Here is an 18488-nt window from a genome sequence, read left to right as displayed (position 1 = left end):
AGTGTTTCCTTTCCTTGCTTGATAATGATGAGAACCTCAAAGCTGGTTAATCGCATTATTAAGGAAAAATGGCATGAGGTAAAACTTGTTTCCTCATTTGTTTTTAAACAAGCCCTTCAAACAACTGTTTAGGACCAACCTGCTCTCTCTCCACGGGGGCAAACGGTGTTCAAATGAAGAAGGGAGAATTCAGATCAGGGTGAGTGAGGTGAGGTGAGGTTCGGCCCCCCTCCCCCTCCCCCTCCCTGGTTTTTGAAACGGACACATGGTAATAAAAGAAAAATCCATCATCACTAGAAGGGGAGAGAGACTTTAAAGGCTGCCTTCAAAACTAACCCGGAGATGAGGGAGAGCCATGGGGTCAGCTCTGGCTCGGACGCCCTGGAGATTTACAGCTTGAAACCCCTCTGTGAGCGGGGGACGGGCCGGAAAGAAAAACCCTGAGCTCGCGCCCCGCCTTCCCCACAAAAGCAGCCCGCAGGGGCCCTGGCATCACCCACCGCACCAGGGCTAAGGTGCCCCTGGCAGGAGAGGAGTCGGCGCAGGTTTCCTCGGCTGCCCACTGACTGCAGCAGCCCGCGAGCCACTAGCTCTGAGCGCAGCCGCCAGGGCAACTTGCAAGCCTGGCTCCAGGTGCATTGTCCAGCGCCAGAGAGCCCCAGGGTCCCTCCACCGCACGCCTTCCCTCAGGGTCCCTCTTTCCCCTCCTCCCCACGGCCCTGCCCCTCGCCCCTCTCCCAGGCCAATGGAGACTAGATGCAGAAAGTAGAGCCGGGACAGCCGCGCACTCAGGGAGGCTCTGTCCATCCCCTTTCTCCTCCCCTTGTCCATTGATCAGGGGCTCTCTCGCCTCTTGCACTGTGTCCGTGCGCCGGGGCTCGGCCACAGGGAAAGAGTCCCCGGGAGTGGGAATCCGCGGCCGAGGGACGGCTCCGGCTCAGAGCGAGGAGAGGCGAAGACGTTGGGGGCACGAGGGGGGAGCATGCCAGGGAGAGCCCACTAAATGGCGCCTGTTCCCCATCGGATGCTGCTCTGGGCGCTGATCCTCCCCATCCCAGGTGAGTCCAGGCGGGGGCGGGCTGCTTCGGCCACAAACTTTGCAGCGCTAGCCCGGCCTCCGGCTCGTGCATCTCCGCGGCGGGCGGGGAGCCAGCGCCGCCCTGGGGGACCTACCCGCCGGCCGCGGAGCCTGGGCAGCCCCCGGGCGCTGGTGCGGAGAGCAGGGACGGGACCCCGCTCCTCTTTCCCCACCCGGCAGCTGCTCTTAATGGCCGCGCCGCTGCTGTCCAGCCTCCCCCTCCCGTCCATTGTCCCCTGTGGCCGCCGGCAGGGAGCCGCCTGCACACCAGGGGTTCCTCGCTGGCCACGAGCCCGAGGGAGAGGAGGGGGCGGCTGCTGCACGGACCTTCCGCAGCCCGGGCATCCCGCGTGGGCAGCGCTCCCAGGGAGCGGGGGGTGGCTGCTCTCCCCGCTCCCCATCTCCATTGTCCCCTCTCCGGCCCCGTGCAGGGCGAGGGGGAGCGATGGAGATGGGGAGCGGGGGCTGCTACTGTCCAGTGCTCCCTGGGCCAGGGGGGTATCCCGCGTGGGGGAGGAGGATTTCTCCGGCTCGGCTCTCTGTGCAGCTAGGAGAGCGGGGGCTGGGGCTGCAGCCGCACGTGGTTTTATTTATATTGTTCCATCGTGGCTGTGCCGGAGTCCGGCTCTGCCCCGCTTCCAGCCGGCCGGCCGCCGGGAAAGTTACTGCGCCGGCCGGCGGGGGAGAGCCGGGGCAGCTGCCGTTTGCTCCCGTGCAGCCAGTTACCTGCAGCGTGAAGAGGGGCCCAGGCCCGAGAGGGGCAGGGGGTGGGGGATGACTTTCAGCAGCCAAACAGAGCGGTAGAGGTGTCTTTGGGGAAGGCTGGGAGTGAATTCGGGAAGATACAGTGCCGGGGAAGCCGCCAATTGAATCCTTGCACTGGCTGGCCAGGGGCATTTTCATTCACCGCATCTGGGTTAGAGACCGTCCTGCACCTTCTTTTTTAATTGCCAGTGTCTGGCTTTCACTTTCCCAGCTCAGATCTTTGTTAGCATGAGAAAGGGATCAAAGGCGGACCCTTGGATTCCCTTTGGAGTCACAACAGGAGAGGAGGGTGCAGGCGTAATCTGCATAGCCCGGGAGCTGCTATGAAAAGGAGCAGGCAGGAGCTCTCAGATGTGTGCGGACCCTGGGCAAATTGCATGATTGGAGGGTTCCTGGACGTTTATTGATCAGGACCCGAGAAATCAATTGCCAAGGAGTTTCTGTCCTAATCAAGAGCTGCCCATTCAGTGACCCTCCTCCCCAGTCTCTTAGCAGAGAGAACAGATTTTTTTTTATAAAGTCCCCACGCCTTTATCAGTGGAGGGGAAGCGGGATGGTGTACGGGGACTCTTCGCTACTTATCAACTTTATCTCGATTTAGGCGTGTGTTGGGGCGGGGTAAGGCTTGGAAAACCTGGTTTCCTTTGCGAAGCGGTTCTTCTAAAGAAATGTGTATTGGTTAATTAAACCACCCCCATTAGACAGTAAGCGATCAATTAGTCACGGGTTTCTGGAACAGTTGGCCATACACACAAGTTGAAATAAAGGTTTGCTAATTCCTGCCTTTCCTCCCCCGCTGGGTACCAGCGGCAAGAATTACCAACTCTGAAAAGTTGTATTGTTTGTATTCTAAATATCTCTGCTGAACTGCAGAAATGAAGCAAACTGGTCAGGTTCTCTGGCAGCAGAGTTGAAATTTTGTTGCCTCCTAACCACAAGACTCCAAAAAACCACCCCCATAAGTGTCTCCCACTGAAATAGGTGCAGAGGGTCCAGACACTTCTGGGGACATGGGCAGGAACCCTCTACCTTCCAAAGACAGGGTTTTGCTAATTATTTCTTGTAAAATTAGACTTTTATGACTTACCCTGTTCAAGATCTTTTTGACAAGCTTGTAAAATTAGCAAACAGCTTGTGCTCCCTGATTCCCCTGAAGATGATGCTAATACTTTACCAACAAAAGGTCCACATCTGTATCAGGATTATTTTATTACTGTTTGCAAAAACATCAGATGATGTCCTTAGTGCCTAGATTGGTGGGAATCAGGGAAAGGAGAGATTGATGGGAAAGATAAGTTTGTTTGAATATTCAGATTCCAATTTTTTATGCTGAATCTTGGTTATGATAACATAAATATTTAAAACTCTATTCCTGCTTTCTCATTAACATAATTGCATACATTTGAAAACAAGGAAGCAAATATTTGTGTAGTTAATTTGGGGCCTGATCCTTTTACTTCCTCTGAAGTAAAATCTCTGTGTTCTGGGGGAGTAGAACCTGGTACTCCTAGGACACAGATATAATTATCACACCAGTACAATTGTGATATGTTTTGCAAGACTGCTTTATGATGCTTGCATACCTGTACTTACAGACAAAAACGGTTTTCTTTCTCTCAGGAGTATGGTGCTTTAGTGAGCTGTTTTTTGTAAAAGAGCCACAGGATATAACCGTCACAAGGAAGGACCCAGTGATTTTAGATTGCGAGGCCCATGGCGAAGTTCCCATTACGATCACATGGCTGAAAAATGGAGCAAAAGTTTCTGAAAATGAACGGATCTACACATTATCCAATGGCTCTTTATATATCAGTGAGGTGGAAGGAAAAAGAGGAGAACCATCTGATGAAGGATTTTACCAGTGTTTAGCACTGAACAAATATGGGGCCATTCTCAGTCAAAAAGGTCACCTTACACTAGCAAGTAAGTTCTAGCACTTGAATCTCTTGTTTATCACGGATACATGTAGCTACCAATTTATTAATCTGTTTCCATATTTGTGGCTTCACTACCCTTAAGACAGCAAAACCCTATATTGTTCTACATACAAGAGAGGTTAAACAGATATTACCAAATATAAAACAAATGGATTTGTTAACATCTTTATTTTTTATAACATGTGTGAGATTATAGCCAGATCCTTCCCTGTAACTCCACTGAAGCCAGGAGTTAATTTGACCCTCTATTTGTGGCATTCACTTTGGTACTCTTGTTTTGGCTTGATCTTCTCTTGAGGAGGGTTGACATTCTGTAAAATACACTGGTGATATAAAGTTACCATGTTCTGTTTCAAACTGTTCTAAAGAATTGTTTTACAAACACTACAGTTGTAAGGTTAGAAGTGTTGCCTACAAGTAAGTGAAATGATAAAAAAAAAATTAAGACAGGCTTTCAGTTGTTGACCAGTTCTTAAGATATCACAAGCCAGAGGAGAACCATAATGTGTGTAAGGTGGGTTTCTAGGGTCTGAGGAGTCCTGAGGGTTGAACTATTGAGGTGAGGCCACACTCAGACACACTCTTATAGCCAGGGAGAACTGGACTGGGTTCCTTCTGGAATTGGTTGATGCTACTCTTTAACTGTCCCAGAGGTCACTGTTGAGTACCGCTAGGAACTACTACTAGGGTCTGAGGGCCAGATTATTGAATGTAGTTAGACTAGGCATCTATCTGCCTCTTTCGATTCCTAAATATCCTTAAAAATCTGCCCCTGAGTGTTCTGTCTTTGCAGTATTCCTAGCCTCTGCTGGTTTGGGGAACAAGAAACACAGACTAGGAACTGAACTCGGGTCTTCTGCATGACAATAAAGAGGTCTGCCACTAAGTTATCTGGTTGCTTCCACATTATATATATATATATAATGTGTGTGTGTGTGTATATATATACTATAACCATACAAGTTATATGTACTTTCAAACAGCATAGAAGAAAGTACATATAAACTTGTATGATTATAGTAAAACCTCCGTTTTTTTTCTGTGAAGATAGTCTTAATTTCTCCAGCAGGGTCTTTCTTTGCTCATTTCCACCATGACTTCTGTGTTACTGAAACATCTGTGGCAGCTTCAGATAAATACAGAACCACACAGTGCTACCTAATTTGAAACTAATTAATACAATCAGTGCAGTACTCCTAGATTAATATTATTAATTTTAATATTTTTTTTCAGAATATTAAGTATTCAGTTTATTTATACACCCACAAATTCACTGTGCTCTATAATTGTTTTTTAGAAGAGTCAGGAGAAGTGAAGGTTTGTATTAGTTTAATCAGGCCTTTAGGTATTGAAGTGATGATTTTTTTTGGGTGTGGGGGGTATTTTGACACTAGGGAAGGAATCCTCTTGAGAGGGATTGAACTCCTAGTTCTTTACCCTTGAAAGCAATATCTGTTGTTCCCCACTTCAAACTTCTATTTAAATAAAAAAATGGATAGATAAGACATTAGCTGGATATTTCTGATAAAATGGTCAGAAGTGAAATAGTGACAGAGTTGAAACTTAAATTTGGTTTTAGCATTTTTATGCATCATTGAGATGAATTGAGACAGTTTGCTTCTCTTAGAGTTATTGTTTCAGGCTGTATTGGCAGATACAGGAAGACCGTGTTGCATTGGTTCACATCTGGAAGTTTGTTTTGTTTTCTTAACAACCAGAGGGAGTAAGACCTAACTTTAATAAAGCTTAGATTAATCAGGCAGTGGTAGATCCTGTATCTAGAACTGTAGACTCACAGAAAATCCAGGGCGTTGTTTAATACAGGGCACTTCAAGAAGAGTAGTGTGGCATCATTCACCCTGAAAGATATTAGTATAAGATTTCTGGAGTTTCTTGTTGGAGTATGTATTAAGAGAGTATTGAACTTTTGTAAGAAATAGTGGTACTAAATCCCAATGAAACATTACTTCTTCAGAAAGGTAATTTTGTTTGTGATAAATCTTTATTCAAGACTTTAACAAGTGAAAAGTTGTGACTAACTGATTTGAGTTGTGGAATGGCATTCTTGTTTTATTGGTTGTGCTTTCCTCTTTTCTTTGTACTAAAAAAAAATTAAGATTCTTCCCTTGAAAAAAAGTGTTTTGACTAGTTTGTTTAAAGCTTTCCTATTCATTGACAAAACTGGAAGAGATACTGGATTTCATGATGAACGTTTTTTTTTTTAAAGGCAACTGGGTACAGTGATTGTAATAGGTGTTAGTTGCATATAGATGATTATTTTAAATAATAGTTAAACATGAGGTAATCTTGTGTTGAAATCTGTTCCCTTTGTAGTGCAGTCTTAACACTTGAAATGTCAGTCTGTTATTAGCCCATGAAATAAGGTGATAACTGATATAGTTATATTTTGAAACCCATATAATATGGATGCAAAACTGGTTTAAAGCCCCCTTTTCATAAGGATTCTATCTACTAACATGATCTGAATGAATTGCCAGCATTTTGAACTTATGAAAATAAAGTTTTGTGGGGTGTGTGTAGTTTTTCAAATTGTATTTCAGAGGAGTTGTCAGTTGATGTAAAAGCAAATGACTTTATCTTGTGATCAGGGTAAAAAAGGAACTATACATATTAAACAGGTGGAGAATAGGCATTAAATGTGCATTCTTTCTTTGGAGGAAAAAAAAGAAAATGCTGTCTTAGCTACTGGTAGCAGCAGGGTGCAAGGATGTTCTTTTACTTTGCATGGTCATAGCTTTCACCAGCAAGCTTATCTTTTGCTTCAGAAGTGTAATGCTTCGTGTTGCATTTGGAAACCTAAAACTTTAATCTGTCCAAGAGTTTAAGATCTGAACACACAAGGAGATCAGGTCTTGGTTTCTAAAGTTAGGAACTGGAAGCTGAAGGTTGCACTCTAGGCAAGAATTCCATTATTCATGTGCAAATTAAGAATTCACAGGGTTAAAAGGTTAGAAACTGGCCAGGATGAGGTTTACCCTTGTGATAAAGAGCAGATGACCCTCATTCATTGGCCAAAGCTTTCATGTAGCTCCTCTGCAAAGTTAGTGATTGCCATGAATTGTTCTTGAGGAATGCAGAAATTCAAATGTGAGCAGGCCTTTCCTTAAGTGTCACTATGGAGCCTTATCTCATGAGCACATCAGAGCAGGTCTGCAGGGACAAGGTTCCTCCCATAGAGGCCCCAAGGCTTTGCTTTCCTGTTGTTCATCCATGCACAAAAGAATTTGACTAATTTAGTTTTTTCCATAAGATCCCCCTACACACTCTCTCTCTCTCTCTCTCTCTCTCTTTTTTTAAGGATACTCTTGAGTTAAGGTATCAGTTAGGTAAAAATAAATATTATTTTTGGTTGATGTTTGTAGCTACTTCCAGTTTAAGGGTAATTGAAGTGTGGGGGAAGGGGAGGAGGAGGTTCCTTCTGCAGCACAATTCTTTGTGAGGCACCATGTGTGGATAAAATGCTAATACCTGAAGATTTGAATAGTTTATTCAAAGTTCAGCCCATCGGTGCTATTCCTAGCAGGATTCCCACTTGCCAAAATACCAAAGCAGTATTATATGGATAACTTCTCAAAACTATTTTTGGTACAGCGAGAACCAGTCAAAAGTAACACAGACCTAGACTGTGTATACTTGCAACGTTAAAATGGGAATAAAATTTCACAGTACAGAGTTGTATGATCTGTCTGAAAATACATCTGTGGCAACAAAGTTAGGCGTGAGATAACGTAGCATTAGGAAAAAGTGGAGGAGGAGGATTGTGTTCTGAAGTCAGTAAAGCTGGCTGTTAAGTAGTGATTGGACAGGATGCTAATTGTTTATTTCCTTTCCACAAAAGGTGGAAATTGAAGTCTTAAGATGGATGGCAGGGGCACATACAGCTGCCTGGAACATTCCGAGATAACCCCTTTTTCTCAGCTTGTAGTCTTCACTGAATTGATCTTAAATACCCGATTTTAAATTAAAGGGAAACAAACACAATTTTCCCACAGTTAATATGTTTGTTTCTATGTTACATGAAAATGAAAGGTTACACAAGCAATAGTTTGACTCAATATTAAACATGTCTTAACATTATGATTTAATTCCTGTGAGCACAACAGTGATCTCATGTTGACTTGGAGCTCATGGGATGCAGATTCTTTTGAACTTATCAGGCTAAACTTTGCGTCAGTGACATAAGTTTAAAAGTTTGATTGCCTACTACAAACAGTGAGGTGGCTGTAACCTCTTATTTACTTGTAGTCACATTACAGTGGGATTAGGTAATGCTGTTTGCCAGTGTTTTTAATGCAACCTTTAGCTTTCAGTTTTTAAATATTTTGACTACTTAAAAGAGCAGTGAGCTGAATTGGTGAATGTGTATCCACACTGAAAACATTTCCCCTGTTGTATAAATTTTGTTTTTATGTGGATTTAGAAAATACTTTTATAAAGGCATTTATGGCAATGTAATTTCATTTTGTGTATCACTTTACATTCAAACTACCTTCAAAATGTTTGCACAGTTTATTAATATCCTACAAATAGTAGTAACAAATCACAAGGAGAAACACATAATGAGGTAGAAGTATAGAAGAAAAGAGATGGTTTTCAACTGAGGTTGTTATAACTGCAGATGGCAGGAGCTCTAGGACAGAACGCTCCTGTTATAAGAGTAGTATGAAGGTACTAATCCTGAAACATATTTAGGATTACAGATGGTTTGGCTGAATGTTGTTTTCTTTTTAATTCCACTGTTGCAGACATATTGGTTAGTAGGTTTTCTCAGCATGCATTGCTAGGAGAATACACCTCACTAGAAACAAAAGTGGGTGGTCAGCCCTTAAGATGGTCTGATTTTGATATTTGTGGAGGGAGGAGGAAGTAGAGTTGTCCCAGTGTTTTGCCTCCTGCTAGTGAATTTGGCCATGTGACAATGGTAAATAATTACAAAGGAGTTTGTTCCTAATAAAAGTTCCTTGATCAGTGTTAGATGAATGAGAACAGTATTATTCCTAAAGCTATACTGTCTCTGACCCTCCCACCCGGCTTCACTGTAGAGTTTCATTTTGGAACCTTTCCCAGCCACCTTTCGGAAGCTTTTTTTCCCCGCTGCAACCATTTTAAAGAAATGGTACATCCATTCCTTCAAGTTGAGACATCAGACGAGCACTAATTAGCCTTGTGCACTAGGAAACTTCTTACCCTTTTTTCAGCAATGATTTAGCTGCACTGGTCTTACCAACCACATATGTTCTAGTGTGAACTGAATGCTGGCATTTTTATCAGTGTCCTTGCCAAAAACAGGCAAGGCAATGCCTATTGTAGATGCACTCTTACAGTGTCTTTTTCTTCTGCATCCCCATTGGAGAAGCATGGGTGGTATAGTTGTGTGCATAACTGTCTTCCAAGCAGTTGACCTGGGTTCATTTCCTGGCCAATGCAGTAGTATACCCCCATTGGAAAAATATGGTTTTGGTGAGTTTTCACAACAGTTGAATTTTAATTTTGTGTTAAAATGCTTCAGTTTGGCATTTCTGACTGTCCTTGCTCTCCTTTTCAGCTAGTAAATTCAAGGCTATGTTGTTATGTATTATACATTTAAGGTGATAAAAGTAGTAAATAGTTTTACAGGTTCCTTTTTTAAAGGAGCACTCACTTTTATTGGCAGCTTGCCTAGAAGCTAATAAAATCTTCATGTACCTGAGAAATGTAGCCCAGTACCACTCTTTCCTTGTGCAGTTGCTCAGAGCTATGACTAGAGGGATTCTGTCACTTGCATAAGTTCCATGTGTGACGATTGCTCTAAACTGGAAGACTTTTTATTGCAAAGCAATGCACTGAAGCAAGGGATGGTGCTCTACTTACAATTCCCCCCCTTTGCTTCTTGTAGGAATTGTTGAAAGGGCATTCAGCATGGCTCCCTTTTGTCAGCCAGTTCTGATTATTCTAAAGAAAAGGGTCTCTGAGCAGTTGTTTGCCTAGATACTTGTTGTCACGTCTTCACAATTTAACAGCTGGGCCTATTGATGGAGTGCAGAACAATTTAAAACAATGACAAAAGAGAATCTTCAGGAAAGAGTTTAATTTATTAAAACAACAAGGAGTCTGGTGGCACCTTAAAGACTAACAGATTTATTTGGGCATAAGCTTTCGTGAGTAAAAACCTCACTTCTTCGGATGCATCTTTAATTTATTAAGTATTTTAATACAGAAACATGGTGATTTCTCTTGTTGGGAATTTCCTTTTTTTAAAAGTATATGTGGAATGCCTTCATCTACTACATCTTATCTCTAGAATTTTGGAGATTAATCTTTTGTTTCAGTTTTGTATTGTTTTTGTTATTCCTTCAATAGGCCCAGCTGTTAAATTGGGATTGATTACTTCCAGTCTTTATAACTGGTAATTGCCACCTAAGTGAAAAAGTAATCAACAATGTCAACTCTTAGCATTTTGTTGAGCAAGTGTGGGTTGTCTGGTCAGCATTACTTACCAGAGTCAGCCTTTAGTAAGCTCTAAAGGAGCAGCATATCTCAATCATTAAATCTGATCGTCTCTACAACAAAGTTAGGGGAGGGGAAAAAACGGTATTATGTCTGACTGCTTAAAAACCAGCTGATATTTGGAGTCTCTGGGTAGACCTAATAACCTGAACTCAAACTGGAACAACTTCTTGTTTTGCATTACTCATTGCACTCATAATATTCTCACATAATTATACATAACACATGTTTTTTACAAAAGATAAACAGCTGATACATGGAGGAGATGGAGTTGAAACTGCAGCACAACAGGGGGACAATACTTGATTAAAATGATTAGTTTCATCATTCCAACCCTTGCTAATTTATTGTCATTGTGCTTTGTGTCATGTTCGAGAGAAGAAAGCAAACATTTCTAGTGAAGGCTCAGCACTCGTATGAAGTATTTCCGTTACTACTTAAATAGCTTTTATATGTATTGTCTCTTAGTTCTCAACAGTCTTTAAAGACCAAATTCTTAATATCTTATCTAGTGGGGGCAAATTTAAAATAAAAAGTTTTTTTTTTTTTTTCTTCTTTTCTTCTTCTGGAAGGTTTACCCATTACCCTCTGTGGTTTTTTACGACATGAACATTTGCAAAGGGAAGATAAATGAAGTGACATCTGGATAATACCATCATTGTGCAGGGTCCTATTTTAAAATGCTTATTCCTCAACTGCCTGACTTTGTTGGGCCTGCTGGGAAGGTATTTTTGACACATTGGTGCAATTGTAACATGGAAGAATCAAATGTGAAAAAAAAATTTTTTTGAATGCACATAAGATCTGCCTTGTACTTATTAAGATTATGTAGATTATTCTTGCTATAGCAATCTAAAAATGTTAGAATCTGAAATCTTAGTGTTAATGGGAAACAATTCCAAGGTGACTTTTAGTCTTTTTAGGTCAGTAGTGAAAAACATTCTTGTCCTGCACAACATTTAAAAACTCCTGCCTAGTAGTCCTCCTCCTATCTCCGGTACATTTATTCTCCAATCTTATTTGGTAGAACATAAATAATATGAAACAACATACCTTTTAGAATTAATTCATTCATTTTGGGAACAATTAACAATTGCAGAGTCACACTGATTTTGATCTTTTTTGGTGGGGTGAGTGGGAAAGATGTGGCACTGTAAGTTTAGAACGTTCTATAAAAAATGGAATAGGCAAAACCACTCTTTGAGAGTCCATCTATGCAGGTCAGATTGCAGGTTCGGGACCTAAACTGGTAGGAACATAGAGAATGTTTTGCTAGACCAGTGGCCTCCAATCTTTTTACGCACAAGATCACTTTTTGAATTTAAGTGCAACGCAGGAACTACCCTGCTCCTTCCCCGAGGTCCCGATGCTCACTCCATCCTCCATCCCTCTGTCACTCGCTATCCCCCACCCTCACTCACTCTCACGAGGCTGGGGCAGGGAGTTGGAGTACGGGAGGGGGTGCGGGCTCTGGGTTGGGGCCGAGGGGTTCAGAGAGTGGAAGGGGGCTGTGGACTGAGCGTAGGGCAGGAAGTTGAGCTGCTGGAGGGGGCTTGAGGCTGGGGCAGGGGCTTGAAGTGCAGGAAGGGATTCAGGGTGCAGGAAAGGGTATGGTGAGCTGGCTCTGGGAGAGAGCTCAGGGCTGAGATTTGGGTGTGGGCTCCCGCCGGTCGGTGGCACAGCGGGGCCGAGGCAGGCTCCCTGCCTGCCCCAGCCCCACACCGCTCCCGGAAGTGGCCAGCATGCCCCTGTGGTTCCTGGGTGGGAGCATGTGGCTCTGGACGCTGCTCCTGCCTGCAAGCACCACCTCCGCAACTCCGATTGGCCGTAGTTCCCCATTCCCGGCCAATGGAAGCTCCAGGGGCAGTGCTTGCAGGCAGGATCAGCGCATGGAGACCCCTGCACCCCCACCCCTGGGGCTGCGGGAGCGTGCTGGCTGCTTCCGGGAGTGGCATGGGTCTGGGACAGGGAGTCTGCCTTAGCCCTGCTGTGCCGCTGGATTTTTAACGGCTGGAGATCGTGATTGACTGGCAGAGGCTCCAGGATCGACCAGTCGATCACGATCTATGGGTTGGTGACCACTGTGCTAAGCATCTAAGGTCTGTTTTTTCAAATGTGCTGCTTCCTCCATGCTACCAACTTCAAATTTGACTGTATGCTCCAGGGTGCATGTGGAATAAAATTTAAATCTGTGATCTATTTATTACTTAAATAGATATTTTTGTGTGTTGAGTTTTCAAATATGCATTTTTTCCCCCTGTTCAATCCACAGTAGCACATTTTGTTTTGAACTGGCATGGTTCAGGACACTACAGATTCTTTGGAGTCTCTATATTCTAGTTATGTAGTAAGGAGGAAAGTTTCGAGTATTAAAAATACATCTTTCCCTATATTTCTAACACACATACAAATAGTAATCCACCTGTAACTTTGGTGGGTGCGTGGCAGCTGAGATGGAGAGGTTGAAGGATAATACAGGTCTGAGTCTATAAGACGGAGAATGTCTTTTTGTAGATAGTAGAACCATCAGGGAGTTAGCGGTTACATACATCCTTCCACCTTATGCTAATATTAGCAGTGGCACTAAAGGCCCTCTTGATTACTAGATGTCAAGATGGCAGAAGGGTGCATGGAGAGATGGGGCATCAAAAGTTAGTATATTCTAAAATGAATGGAAAAGAAGAGACTAGATCTTGTAATGAATGCTGAACATTACATTTAATCTGTTCTAAAATATTGACAGTAATAATCTGAAACCCACAAACATGCAATTTGACAATCCTTCGAAGGTTTGCTGCATGTGAATAACTTTCTTTATGATAAATTTCAGTGAGAAAAGATATAATTTTCTTATGCTGCCGTCTCTGCTGCTCACTTCAGCCAATAAGAATTAGGAAACCTTTTCTATAGATCTACTGACTAAAAATGTACCTTAGAAAAACCTTTCCTTCAAAAAACAAAACTGTAAAACAGGGGTAGGCAACGTTCAGCACGTGGCTCGCCAGGGTAAGCACCCTGGCGGGCTGGGCCAGTTTTATTTACCTGCTGACATGGCAGGTTCGGCCGATTGCGGCCCCCACTGGCCGCGGTTCACCGTCCCGGGCCAGCACATCGCTCGCCCGCGGCGCTTCTCGCCGCCCCCATTGGCCCGGGACGGCAAACCGCGGCGAGTGGGGGCAGCGATGGGCCGAACCTGCCACGTCAGCAGGTAAATAAAACTGGCCCGGCCCGCCAGGGTGCTTACCCTGGCGAGCCGCGTGCCGAACGTTGCTGACCCCTGCTGTAGAACTTTGCAGTTATGCTTTAATTGTTATGGTAATCAATTGCTAGGCACATTCCTTGTTCACAGTGGGATCAAGACCATGTTAGCTACAGCTATGTTTAAATATGATTGTCCCTAGTAGGGTTCTGGTATAATTTCTCTGAGCAATGTGGAGCAGGATTGTGTTGGTGGTGAAATCTGGTGAAAAGGATGCACTACACTAGCAGGGAAGGTGTCTTTGCTGTGACTTGGCTGCTTACCACAATTGTTGGGGGACGGGGGGGAAATCCCTGTTCATATTGGGCATTGAAACTAGGTTAGAACACTGAATTCAAGCCTGGTTGTAGCAAGGTTCTGATCTCAGTGTGGATATGACCATAGAAAGACCATTATCATTTCTCTGACTCTTTTTTAGGTCAAGAACCTCTGCACCAAGACTCTAATTCAGGAAAGCCCTGAAGCACATGCTTAAGTCTGTTCCTGTTGAGGACATGTCTTAAAAATAAATAAAAGAATAAACTTTTAAATCGTGTGCTTAACTGCTGTCCCAAATAGGGATGCTTTTCTGAATCTTAGCTTAAATCTGACACTGCTGTTCAGATATTTTATCTACATTTAAAAATCCTGAACAAAGTGTGCCCAGAATGGATAGAGGTGTTTAACTCTAATTACAATTTGTACTAATTGGCATAATGCTGCAAAAACAGAGAATGTTAACCAGTTTGATACAGTTTAAACCACATTTCTGAGTCCAATATACTCACTTCATTGCACTAAGTCAGTGGTCTCCACGCTGTGGGGTGCACCCCCCTAGGGGGGCATGGAGGACCTTGGTTGGGGGGAGCGGTAGCAGCCCCCATGGGGGTTGGGGAAGGAGCGCTGCTCAGCTTCGCTCTGCCCTGAGCCGTGGCCCCACTCCCGGCCCCAACTGCAGTTGCTGGAGGAAGGTGGGGGTGGGTGGGGCGTGGACAGATTCCATTACGGGTAAGGGTGGGCATGATGAAAAAAGTTTGGGGACCACTGTGGTAAGTACTAGAATTGTGATTTTGATATTAATGACAGTAAGACTTTGTGTTGAGAAGATGGTTGTTAATCTGAGGAACTGCAGTGTCATTTTCAAAGTGTGTGAGTGTTTTTCTCTCCCCCCCCCCCCCCCCCATGAAAGACAGTTTTGAAAGAAATAATCAGTCTGATTGGCCAGAGGGAAGGAATATACCAAAGTTATTACAAGCATTGAACATGTCATCTGGTGTCCTTTTAATATATAGCTAGAGGGCAGTTAAACTAATTCATAGGAGACTGTGATATGTATCTTTATACACTCTGATGGGGGAATGTGAAAGCTGAAAGGGATTACATGGATAGAAGCAGCTTTATAACTCCTGATTGATTTTCAGTGTCTTCAGATTAGATTCCTTTGCACATTGATTAATTACATTTGTTTTCATTTCGGGAAAAATAATTCTGTGTGTCAGAACTTTTCTCATGCAAGAATAACACATTTTTGTTAATTTCATTGGCAAATGGATAGAATTATCAGAGATAAATTAGTTGATTTTCTATTAATTCTTTTACTAAGAACCTGGCATCTAGTCTTTTCAGTTCAACAAACAGGGTGCTTCTTAGTAGACACATCACTGAAGAGAGAGCTGCAGCTCATTTACAGCCTTGTGTGACTTCACTATTCAGATCTGCCAAAGATTTTGCTCCTCAGGCAAAGAGAGTTTAGATTTTGATTCCAGGTTCACCTTTGACCATGTGGGACTGAGTAGTACCTGAAGAACTGGGAAGAGAAAAACAACTTGCCTTTATTTCTTAAATCTCCTTAAGCCTCGAGGCAGTATTGAGCAAGTATGAGGTGTGAGTGGTCAGCCCTGTGTTCTCCAGCATTGCCTATATGGGGACTCTCCACCAGTCTATCTGAGAGGGGGTACTATCTGCTCTTCTGTAAAATTGTGGCTTCTGTCACTCATTTCCTATGTGCATTAAAATAACTAAAAGCAGGGAGTCATGTGGTCTAAATTTCCTTCTGATCTGTGTTCCCACCTCAGTTGTTTAACATCCTTCCATCTCTGTTCTCTTTTCTTTTCCGCATCAGTTTTGTTTTTTAAAGTCTCCTCTCCCTCTTCTTTTGCTCTGCTCCTTTATTTCCCTGCCATTTCCTAATTGTCCTGTCTGGTGCACATCAATCCTGCTACAGGCAGTCAGGTTTTTTAAATACTCTACATAGTCTGTACTTCGTTTTTGATTTTTTTCAAACCTGCTTGTGTTTTGCCTCCCTTTCTCCCAATGTGTGTTTCAGCAATTTAAGAAACAGCATTTTCTAATGACTGGGAGGAGGTGCTCTTTTTCTGCAGGCTTATTTGCACAGCTGTGGTAGAGGGGAGGGTCAGGAGACACTTTGAGGTCAAATTTGCCCCCAAATTTAGACTTTGTAAAAACTAAGCATTAGCAAAACCTAAAACTAATAGAAAATTTCATGTTTTTTTAAATTAATGGAAGCATTTTATTTAAGAAATATTCTCTTGCCTAGTACTAGTGTGTGAGAACCTTGCAGTAAAATTAAGCAGTAACTAATTGTAAACTACAGTGAGATTGTTTACATTTTCTAAACTGAGAGATGTGCAGAAAGTGAAAAACAGTGAAAATTTACTTTAATTTTGTAAAAGCTAGTTTCAGCCTTAATAATCTACACTGATGTCATAACATAGGAAAGGACACTTGTTTTTTTAAAATGTATATGATTTTTCACCTGGCAATGCTACTTTCAAGGTTGATGAGCTAACAGTTAGAAACACTTTTACCCCTTGAATCTTTCCCAGCACTGGTCCCTTGCTTAGGTCCAATTCAAGGAAACACTTGAGCATATGCTTAAATCCATTCCTATTCAGGAAAACATGTGTTTTAAAGTTCCATTGACTTCAGTGGAATTTAAACTCAAGCTTAAAGTTTAAGCACATGCTTGAGTATTTCTCTGAATAGGGCTACTTTCCTGAATTGGGGCCTTAAGCTCTGTTCTAATGTTGGAACTTAGTAGGCTTCTGAAAAGACTGGATCCCATGTCTATGGAAGTGTTGCCATTGACTTCATTCTGTGTAATAGCCCCTAAATGAATAACTTTTTGTTACATTTATAAGGCCACTCTTCATATTCCATAGAAACAAGTTCTAGGATGAGGTTTAAATGTTCCCATCTATTGAATTAACCCTGGAAATGTTGGAGAAAACTGCCTATTTCGTTTTTAGACTGCTGTTACCTTCAGGGATTTTAAAGTTTTTGCTGAAGGTTTTGCTAGTAAGTGCCAGTACAACCCAGGGTCATTCAATGGCAGTTAGATCTGTGTTAAGGCTGAAATTCTGCTGTTTTGGTGAGATTTCTCAAAGATGAGTCAGAGGCCCAGATTTTTGTTTGTCATGTTAAGATGATCATTTTTACATCCGATCTTGACTACGATTAAAGAGAAGGCCACTTTGTTCTTTTTATGTATATCTTAAAGAATATCAGATATTACCAAGCGTTGTGTTTTGTGGGATTTCTCTCTTTTCTTTTTATATTTTAAAGTATTTATCATGTTATTTGAAAAGAGAGTAGTTTACACTTTTAATCAAATGTGAAGCTCCTTTTTAAACACGAAAAAGAGTTTTAAAGAACTTTTTGATTCACTTGTGCTTTTGTAGGCTTCAGTATATTGATAAGTGTTCAGGTAATTTATTGGCTGATTTAGTTACTTAACTAGTGTAAATGTTAAATTACCATTTTACTCTCTGCATTGTGGCCTCTGGTAAATCCTTAATAACTGTAACATATGCCTCAGGCAGAGCTGTGCATTATGTATGCTCTTTGTAAATAGAATTCATTGAGTTTATGAAGCCATTGACAGACATTCATCATTTTGTTCATTAAACTTGTCTGTGACATCCGGCAAATTGATGTTAACTGGAAATATTCTTTGAGAGTTCTGGCACAACTCAGTCATTTTGCCCGAGGAGAGAGAAATGTTGTACAAAGCATGTCCCAAATTACAAGGGTGAGACTTCTTTGTTTTAATAAATAAATAAATGAACATGTGACACGTTTTGGTTTTTTTAAATCATGTATGTAAGCAACTGAGTGGCTCAGCTGTCAAACAGATTTATCATTGATCTCCAATAGAAGCTGAAAATAGACACACTCATATTATTTCAACCTATCTGTGCTAGGAAAGCAACTCATCCATTTCACTTTACCGCACTGTTGTAAAAATTGGCATACCCCAAGTACACATACAATGGGTAACTCAACTAGGAAGTAGGAGTTTTTATTGTGAGGAAGTTACATTAAATTGTCTAGTATCCCCTGAAGGCAAACTTAATGTTTTTCTTTTTTAAGAGAAAAGCATATCCAGGCTTTTTGTTGGGAGGGTGCTTTTTTATACAACCAGTTAGTAGAATGAATCTTATTTTGTTTGCAGTTGATTTTAGATGTTGCTTTTATATATCTGAATGTCTGAAGTTATTGGAAGGAGTAGACATTGGTACAATGCTCAGGCAGTTAGCTGTGAGAGTCCTGTTAATGGGAGTTCCATGCCTAATTCCCAGCACATGGCACTGAATATTTACCTCCAACTGTCTATGATAATCTCCTTTATGCTACCTGACATTGCTTATTGCTGGCTGACATAAAAACGATACTGTGCATGACTGAGTGATTTGCTGACAGGCTTCATAGTGTTTGTTGTAGGTGGCCATGCAAATTGCCTCTTAAAATTACTTTAAGCTTGGAATGACAGTATCTCATTCATTTTGGTCCTGGGCTCCCAGTGTGAAAAGACCCTGCTTATAACACCTGCTTGACTGTTTGATTCTTGTGAGTAGCTATCTTGAATGGGCCTACCAGCTAGTGTTCCTCTTATCTTACCTGAATCAGGCTGTATCTGAGACTCAGGTCAAAATTAAAATGA

General features: G+C 42.3%; 1 protein-coding gene across 1 annotated transcript in view; it reads left to right on the top strand.

Moving 5' to 3' along the window:
• The first annotated feature begins 986 nt into the window (after positions 1–986).
• PRTG (protogenin) overlaps positions 987–18488 on the top strand; it is a 117282-nt gene continuing 99780 nt past the window's right edge. The window contains exons 1-2 of the mRNA XM_054043103.1: positions 987–1058; positions 3464–3766. Of these exons, the coding sequence (XP_053899078.1) occupies positions 1004–1058; positions 3464–3766 (358 nt within the window). The 5' untranslated portion in view covers positions 987–1003. The remainder of the gene's footprint in view (positions 1059–3463; positions 3767–18488) is intronic.

The sequence above is a fragment of the Malaclemys terrapin genome, chromosome 10 (genome assembly GCF_027887155.1).
Source record: "Malaclemys terrapin pileata isolate rMalTer1 chromosome 10, rMalTer1.hap1, whole genome shotgun sequence".
Classification (NCBI taxonomy): Eukaryota; Metazoa; Chordata; order Testudines; family Emydidae; genus Malaclemys; species Malaclemys terrapin.
The sequence above is the reverse complement of the archived record's forward strand: the minus strand, read 5'-3'. Positions and strand labels throughout refer to the sequence as shown.